Source organism: Neoarius graeffei, chromosome 15, assembly GCF_027579695.1.
Source record: "Neoarius graeffei isolate fNeoGra1 chromosome 15, fNeoGra1.pri, whole genome shotgun sequence".
Taxonomy (NCBI): Eukaryota; Metazoa; Chordata; class Actinopteri; order Siluriformes; family Ariidae; genus Neoarius; species Neoarius graeffei.
Genome location: NC_083583.1, coordinates 22,299,196 through 22,308,691, shown reverse-complemented (window position 1 = coordinate 22,308,691; position 9,496 = coordinate 22,299,196). Strand labels below are relative to the sequence as shown.

The window sequence follows — 9,496 nt, the reverse complement described above, 5'->3', positions numbered from 1 at the left end:
TGTCCTGAAGAAATGAGTTTTTATTGACATTCCTTGATATAACTTGTTTACATTACAACAATCCATTAAATCTCTGTAGTGCTGTGGACAGCCAGGATCTGAAGGTTCAGTTGTTGAAGCAAATAAATGCTGAGGTCAATTAGTGATGGAGCTTCAGGTTCAGAAATAGTTGTTGGTTAAAAAAAAATGGACTCAGCCAAAAAAACAGTTTAGTAAAATATGCTGGGTTATATTCCTGAGAAGCAAGCATGAAAGTTCAAATCAGGATGTTCAAGTTAGCAAGCCTCTTAAAATCTCATCTCATCTCTAGCCGCTCTATCCCTCTACAGGGTTGCAGGCAAGCTGGAGCCTATCCCAGCTGACTACGGGCGAAAGGCGGGGTACACCCTGGACAAGTCGCCAGGTCATCACAGGGCTGACACAGACAACCATTGACACTCACATTCACACCTACGGTCAATTTAGAGTCACCAGTTAACCTAACCTGCATGTCTTTGGACTGTGGGGGAAACCGGAGCACCCGGAGGAAACCCACGCGGACACGGGGAGAACATGCAAACTCCACACAGAAAGGCCCTCGCCGGCCCCGGGGCTCGAACCCAGGATCTTCTTGCTGTGAGGCGACAGCGCTAACCACTACACCACCGTGTCGCCCGCCTCTTAAAATGTTTCATAAAAAAAAAAAGTCAACATGTCAGCATGTAGATGCTTTCGTTGGGTTAGCACTCATTTGGCATACTCATGCATAGCAACTGAGGCTGCTGGGTTTGTGTTTGTTTGTTGTTTTTAATTTTGGTCCAGCACAGCGAATGGAAGTACCATGTTCGTGGCAGTTAACACATGAACATCTTAAATAACAGAAGGCAGATTCTTCCTCATTCATTCATGGATGGATGGATGGATGGATCTTTACTGATCTCTTTGGGAGGGTTCCCTCAGGGAAATTAAAATTCTAGCAGCATCATTACAGAATAAAGAGAATAGAAAATAGAGAAAACATCTAGATAAATTAAGTATTAACATATATAAAATATGAAAAAAAGTCTAGCAGGAGAGGTATTGCACACTGTCCAGTATTGCTTTTTGTCAGGCTAGGCCACTGCTCCTCTTTGGGAGTTTGCTACCATCACCTCTGGTTGCTTAATGGGGCCTAAATGTAAATCAGCACCTGAAATTTCTATAAAAGCAGTTCTCTTACAATCTCTATTGTTAAAAGTGCTACACAACACTGAACTGAAAAGGGGCAGGACCGCAACTCCATGTAGGGAACAAGGTGCGCATGTGTTGGTGCAGCGGTCAGTTTGCTGTTAAAAAGGAGCCAACTGATAGACAATATTGTAGATTTTTGTACAATTTCAAATATGTTCTCATTTCTATACATCCTACTTTTCCTACTACTCAAGTCTTTATTAAAACACAAGAACTAGAATGTGCACATTCAGTACAAGTGCATTTGAGAAGTCACATTTCAATACTATGGCTAAAATGTAACTGTTTTTTAAAAATTACTGAGAACTTCTGCGGAATTCACCTTTAAAATGTCCTAAGGTTAGGAGCACGCAATTTCTGGACAAACATGCTTCATTTCACACACAAAAGGTTCAGTTATGGCAATGGCAAGTGTATTTTGGCCCCAAAGAGGCACAAATGCAAGTATTTACTTTTAAGGTTTTCACAGAATTTGGAATCGAGTTTTAATAGATGGCCAACATGGTCATGCTGCAGTTCAGTTTTCTATATTCGATGCCGGAGATATGGTGTCAAAGCTGAAATCACAGCTGTGCCCTGGCAGCCAGATTCAGACAAGTTCACCCTCATTCCATGGTGGTATGTAGGTCAGATAACAGTGGGCTGGCAAAGGACCATCGCCCATTTATTATCCGGGTCCTGAACTGTACCGAGTCTCTCAGAAAGGTTTAACGTCATACTGGCAGATTAGTGGTGTGGTGCTGAACAGAGTGCAATCTTCTCTATAGCGGTTTTATTTTTCCTTAGGTTTAAGTATTTATATTTTTAGGATTCCCCGCCAAAACTATTTTTGGGAATATCCCTCACCCCAAAGGCCATTCCTTTACATTGCACATGTACAGATGGGTGACCAATTAAAGGACCAACACTAACAGCTTTATGCGGGTTTTTCTCATATTGGGCCACCAGATCATCTTTGGCACAGCTTCAACTCTCTGGAACTATACTGGAGGGATTTACCACTGTTCCAAAAGACATTCCTTCAGTTGGGGTTTTGGTGGTAGTGAAGAGTCCAGTGTTACGTACGAATAGATGTTCAATTAAGCACTGGTGTACAGTATACGATTTCTCATTTTCAACCTTCAGTGACCCTTGTGCTCTGTGGATGTGGGCAGGGTTATCCTGGAAGAGACCATTCCCATCAGCATAGAAATGTTTCATCATGGGCTCCCAAGTGGTACAACAAAATCATCTGCCTTATCGTCCGAAGATCTTGAATTCGAATCCAGACAATACTTCAGCCATCCATGTCCAGAAGTCCAAGTAAGCAAAACTGGTCATACTCTCAGGGAGGGGAGGGGGTGCTTACACTCTCTCCCAGTCAATCACAGTGACACTAGCCAAGCATGGGCATCTGCAAGTTCACGCATGTTTAGGCAAGCATGTTATGTCACCCCTTCTGCCTAAGCAGCAGTTCAAAAAAGATCTGGTCAGATGGCTTCATGTGTATTGGAAGAAACGTGTAAAGTTTCATCATAAGAAAGGCCTTTTCTTTGTATTGAATTTGCTCTAAGGGCACAAGTAGAGTCAAATCACGCCAACAAAATAAATGCATGCTCCCCACAGAGGAGGCACAAATTAAAGGCTTTTCCTTTCATTTGTGACTCAGCTTTATAGTGTATGAATGTTCCAAGATTAAATCAGAAGACAGGAACTTTAAAGCTCATAGGCAACGGTTTTAATTTTATGCACATTTGAAACTTTATATGTTAAAAAACCCTCTGGAATTTTCTTCTGGTTCCAAGAAGTATTGTTAATAAGTAATACTTAAAATAAGTTAGCGTGGATCGTGGCGAATTTCTGTTCGGCTATTTTTGTGACCACTCGGCGCATGACGTCATTTAAGCCAAACAAACCACTTGAGTTGAGTCCACTTCTGTTTACTTACATTGCCGTTCGGCTTGAGTGCGGACGTGTGTTCAGGAATTTCCAAAGAAAAACCATGTGCAGTGAATTGTAACAACGGGACCGGTTCAGGAAGAAGTTTTTACCTTTTTCTGAGACAGGAGAAGAGGCAGAGAGAGTGGACTGGCTTTTTCCGGAAGAGGAGAAGAGGTCGAGAGAGTGGATTGTGTGCGTGAAGCCAGAGGGTTGTTTTTTTCCAGAAGAGGAGAAGAGGTGGAGAGAGTGGATTGTGCTCATGAAACAAAATCAAGCAGTCAAAGAAGAAACGAACCAGCAACGCTCAAGCAAAAAGGAGAAGATTGGAGGTAAACATTTTTACTTTTGCTTGCAATTGACAAGTCAAGAATCCTGAGGGATCCTGTACAATCATTGTGGAAATGAGACAAAGAGATGTTTCCTCGCTTAGAGTAGGCTATAAATAGTATAATGCCGCGGATGGCAGGCTAATGTGGCCTACCGGCGCACTGTCAAGTAATCGTTACCTATATCCACTAGGGAGGGCGGTTTAATTATTCTTCAAAAGGGCTCTTATTTAGTATTACAATGAAAGTAGGAATTTATCATAACTACCAGGATAAATCGTTGGGCGCGAGTCTTGTTGAGGTCTGGCGTCACCACAATCAGAGTCGGCCGAGTCGCTGTGATTCCGAGGCTGCACGGTCAAACCAGTGAGCCACATTCACCGATTGCTTCGCAACAGCCATAGGTTCATACATGTATGGTTTCACCTCTCGATATTCAATTTGGAGAGTTCCGACTTCAAAATCGCTATCAGACATTTTACACAACCTCTCACAACCAAAGTCCGTACACGTGTGCTCGGTTCACAAGTAACAGAACTGCTCCCAGTCTGTTTGGCTTAAATGACGTCACGACGACGGTCGCCTGGCGGTGGAAGTGCGCACAAGTGAGATGTAAACAAACCTTTGGAAATTGGGCAAAACAGTATATTTTAACCGTATTATTCAATTTTAGAGTGCAAATTAGACACTAGGAAGATTGAATTCGCTTTCTGGGTCGTTCTTTTAGACAATAAAGTTGATATTTTACGTTTCACTTCCGACCATTGCCTATGACCTTTAAATGGTGCAATACAACTGTTGAAAATGGCCCTTACCATGACATTGCTTGATTTCATTTCATAGCCGTTTTAAATGCTGCAATCTTTATCATTAATTGGTAAATAAATACGATTACGATTTAAATGTAACTATATCCACAAGGAATGTCAAGGGTCTTTAATGTGATATCTGTACAGCATTAGCAAAATATATCTAAATACTGATTGCGTTTTCAGTTCTCTTTATTTCTATGGCTCATCTACTCACATTAACCATTTATTAACTTTGTGCTCAACACAGAGAGCCTGATATTCTGGAGGCTGACTTTCCTACAGCGTATCAGGTCATGAAAGGTATATTGTGTGCACGCGCGCATGGTGAAAAGGCCAAATGGTTAGGCAGTTGGCCTTCAACACTGAGGCTGACTGCATCAGATTTAGAACCTCATTTTGTGAAGTGTTTTGCTTTTTTTTTTACCAGGAGGTTTGATGTTTGCTGCCCCCCTCAGTGCGATGTAATGGGGCACCCAGTTCTCATGGTGTATGTCGCCCTGGAAGCCGATGACCTTCACCCACTGGGGATCGTTGTTGACGAATTCACCCGTGGTGGTTGTCCACTCCTTCCCCAGTCCACCCACATACAGGTGCTTGTCCTTCACTGCCAACCACTCCGCCTTAAAACCTGCTCACAGCATAAATACAAGGACAAGCATCTTTAAGATCCTGTTCCACTGTCCCTCCCCGAGGTCCCAGTGAAATCTGAGCACAACTATTCAATTGGAGAAAAAACAACCCCCCCCCCAATTTTTTTTTAAATTTATATATATATATATATAAATAAAATGAGTGATTCCACACTTATGGGTACTGAAATGGGGACATGAACTTATTCACCTAAAACCATTTCTTTTTTTACCATCAGGTCACAAAACATGTAATCTTTAATGAATGATATGTTAAAAGATAACTTTAATTTTCTGAGATGTAATAAAAACATATTTATATGCCAAAGTCAAGCCTATGAGTTCCAAAATGATGTCTGTTACATTACTTCTGTTACGATTGTCCATCTCGCGTCTGTTACAAATTAATTACAATCTAGCTATATACCATGTTAATCTTATTGAAAGAATGTGTATGTTTACTCTACTACACATGTTTATTAATTATATTTGCTAAAACATCACCTTCCTATGTTTCAAAAAGTAATTCTACATTGTTAAAATTGAGAATATATATGTCCACAACATTTCTGTTACGTTCTGACTTTGGCATATAAATGTTTTTATTACATTTCAGAAAATTAAAGTTATCTTTTAACATATCATTCATTAAAGATTACATGTTTTGTGACCTGATGATAAAAAAAGAAATGGTTTTAGGTGAATTTTTAAAAATAAGTTCATGTCCCCATTTCAGTACCCATAAGCATGGAATCACTCATATATATATATATATATTCTTTTCGCTTGTCATTTGCTTTATTTTTCCTTTTGCAATTACAATGCTATACTTTATACAAACAGTAACAAATGTAAGCTTCTAACCAAATATTAATAAAACATTTTTTACAATAAAAATAAAGAAAAATAAAACTAGCTAAAAAAAGAAAATATTGCTTCTGAAATAAAAAGAACAGAATCATTTCCCCTTTGCATTTTTCACACATCACTGAAAGGATTTGAAAGTTTAGTGTAGAAAATGGCAGCTAGCAGAATGCATGTGTGGGAATACTAATTGCTTTCCTCTCACCTTTGGAAATGCTGCCATCTCCATCAGGCAGAATGACCCAGGGTATAGCCCGGTTGTCTTCAATACGGTACACCACGCCTGTTCGATCATCTACACTGTATAGATGTCCGTTAAATGCCACCAGGTCGGAAAGCTCCATCCCGCGCCCTTTTTCTGATAAATGGCTCTCTAACACCACCTTGTCCGGGTCCCACTCTACCTCCACGTGTTCCCCGTTGTCGGACACTAGCAGGTGGCCTCGCTGCATGTAACTGAACCAGGTACTATCTTTGGTGCTGCGCGAGTTTGTGTCCAAGTCTGCGATCACGGCTATGCGGTAGCGGACACCATTAGCTGTGTGCTCCGGTGGGCTCAAAGGGTACGTGTGGTTGTAATGGGCCTCTGTTTTGGTTGTTGCATCCCGAATCAGCCGATGTACACCATTACTATGACGCAGTGATGGAAAGAGTTGTGTCTCCTGTGTAGAACCCCCCGCTGTTTGGTGCAGATACAGCAGCAGGCCCAAGGTTAGTATAGCAAGCACTGTGATGGCCCTCCATTTGAAATGGAAGCGGGGGTCAGAGCTAGCACTGCTGATGGAGGCCAAGGATGGCAGGGACCGCATGGAGATCCGGGTGGTCATCAGGTTATTAGGGTGTGGAGCTAAAGGGAGGAAATGAGGAGAAAGTGAAATCAAGCACCTGGAAATGGGAGGAGGAGGAGAGAGAGAGAGAGAGAGAGAGAGAGAGAGAGAGAGAGAGAGAACACAAGTGTTTTCTACCCATATGCCAAGGCTATATTTGCCTAAGGAAAGTTGTGTTCTACCTTGATCATCAGATTTCCATACACATCCCTTAACAAGATCCCTTAAAGAAATCTTAATCAGAAAGTAGAAAGTTGATCGAATAGCAAACCAATTAGGAACAAAGTCTCTCAGCACACAATCCTAAAGCTTCAAATTATTCTTCCTCATAATAGTTATTTTATCATCTGGAGGCAGGAAAACACCCTGCTTCTCACTAAGATGAAACAATCTATTTTGATCATTCAAAAGTCTTTCCTGAAATTAAATCCCCAAACTATATACCTGGTTTAAACAGCACTATCTAGGTACACAATCACTTGCTTCCAAAAAAAAAAAAAATTTTGTATTGACAATTTTAATTTCAGTAAATTATCATTAGACATAATCTTCAGCTTTCTGGAACAATTCTGGCTTAAGACTACAGGAGGAGGAGCCTTGGGAGTAAAAAAATTAAATTGCTCCAAGAAAAAAAAGGAAAAAAAAAAAAAAAGCTCCATGGTGAATTTTTTTCCCCCATTTTTAACAATCCTAAACCACATCAAGTCAAGGAGACATCAGTTAAAGGAAAACTGTGGAATTCCCCCCCCTACCTGTGCTCCATTTCCCCCTCTTTCTTTGGGTTCAATTATTTACTAGGAACAAAAACAATTGAAGTCAGTCCTGTATTTAGTTAGAACGCTGTAACCGGCAGCCGTAAAACAGCTGTACAATGCAATCCTACGGTGCAATCATCCGAGCCAAGAACAGGATGTCTTTTGAGACAAGGTTTCGAGTAAGACAGACATTAGCCTCAATGCAAACCTAATGAAGCAGTCAGCATACACCAAACAGGACACCATTTAGAAAATTGCATGAATCAGGTTTTCCATCCAAAGCACCCATTTAAAAACACTCACTACGTTTACATGCACATAGAGAGAATCGAATTTCTGCCGTTGCTCGACTGAAATCGAAGTTCAAAATGCCATGTATACACCTTAATTCGGCTGAAATTGAACCGAACTTGATTTCTCGGAATCGAGCTACACGACCTAGTTTATGCGATTTCTGCCGAGCTACTTTGTGCATGTATACCCTATCGAGCTAGTTGTCGAGCTACTTCCGGAAGTGACGAGTGACGAGACCACAAGGGAAACACAACAGCCTCGGTCGGCATGACAACGGCATGAATCTTTTCTTTTTGTGGCATTGTTTGCACTGTTAAAATTTAGCTCACTTACTGTATCACCAAATACATCTGTACAGCTGTTGCATAGCTGTGAATTGTGTACATAAACAAGTCATTGTATTTGTGTGTGTGTGTGTGTGTGTGTGTGTGTGTGTGTGTGTTTTATATATATATATCCAACATCTGAAGAATGTCAATAAAAACAAAACAATTGAACTTTTTGTGTGTTTATTAAGACATAAGTTAAATTGTAAGCAAAAAATATATATATTTTTTTCTAAGCAAAAAATGGACTTTAGAAAAATATTATTGTGCAAAATAAGTTGTCTTACAAAACAGTGGTCTGCGCTGGACAGTTTGTAGCCATAGTCTGTTAGAGCAAGCCTAACAGCTTGAACATGGAACTGCTAGTGTTGCCAGATTGGGGGTTTTAAGTGCATTTTAGCGGATTTGAACATGTTTTGGGCTGGAAAACGTCAGCAGTATCTGGCAACACTATAGCTCTTCTTCATGACGACAACCGGAAGTGTACCAACACGATGGGGCGTGTAGCGCCACGTGTGGCTCGGGTGCACAATAGCCCGATTTCACTTGTGCATGTAGGATTGGATTTCTCTGGCACCCCTGCTGGGACCCTTTGCTCGATTACCAACAGCAGCTCGATTTGGACGTGCATGTAAACGTACTGACTCACTCACATTACACTGATCGCAATTTTGAACGCAGGAGCATGAAGTCATGTTCACATGAGTACACAGAGGTTGTACAGGTTCACACTTATGCAAAAGCCATATTTGCATAGTTTAACCCTTGGCACTCGTAACACTTGGGCACATTTGTCGTCTGCTTATTTAATAATGTCAAAGGCATGTTACGTAGGAGCACTTTTTCGTCAGTTGTCAACGATGAACCCAGAGCATCTTTTTCTGTCTAGAAAGTCTCAGTTCCCTTATTCTCCAAGTAGGTAGAATACCTTTGGGACTAATTAACTAACCAATAGGATCAAATAACAGGGACAAAACAGCCACATGGCAAACATTACAGAGCAATTACAACCTTAATGTATGTACGCAGTGTATAATTACTAATAAGGCAAATCATTACACTTGATTAAAGTCCTACATTCTGGCTCAACAACAAAACACAAAAATGGAAATAAAAGGCAACGGAATTTATGCTGTGTGTTATAAACAATGAACAACTCCTGAGCCAGCATTATGAAGCTAGTGTTACACACAGTACCAAAAGAAAAGATAGGAGTTAAGGAGCTTTTCTCGTTATAACTGGCACAAAGAGAAATCAAACCTAGGGAATATTGTGGAACACAGTGAAGCATCATGATCATGAACTCATTGTCACCCGCAATCATTTGCCTAAAAATGGACATCTGCGTTCCAGCCTTTTTAATAACTTACTTTTTAAAAAAAGTCTTTGGGATGTCTTGTTTCAGTGTTTGCCATCAACAGGATGCTGTCAAATTATTTACTGAAATCAAGCTGCTTTAAGAGGAAAATCCCCACCAGGTGCAATGTTAAGCCACTTGAAAATCTACATCAAAAGGTTTAGTAACTTTACACTA

General features: G+C 40.6%; 1 protein-coding gene across 2 annotated transcripts in view; it reads right to left on the bottom strand.

The window, feature by feature from the left end:
- cant1b (calcium activated nucleotidase 1b) overlaps positions 1-9,496 on the bottom strand; it is a 35,182-nt gene that overhangs the window by 5,047 nt on the left and 20,639 nt on the right. For both annotated transcript variants that reach the window (XM_060941023.1, XM_060941022.1), the window contains exons 2-3: positions 5,966-6,607; positions 4,692-4,895 (exon numbers count right to left, since the gene is read on the bottom strand). In XM_060941023.1, the coding sequence (XP_060797006.1) occupies positions 4,692-4,895; positions 5,966-6,587 (826 nt within the window). In that variant the 5' untranslated portion in view covers positions 6,588-6,607. The remainder of the gene's footprint in view (positions 1-4,691; positions 4,896-5,965; positions 6,608-9,496) is intronic.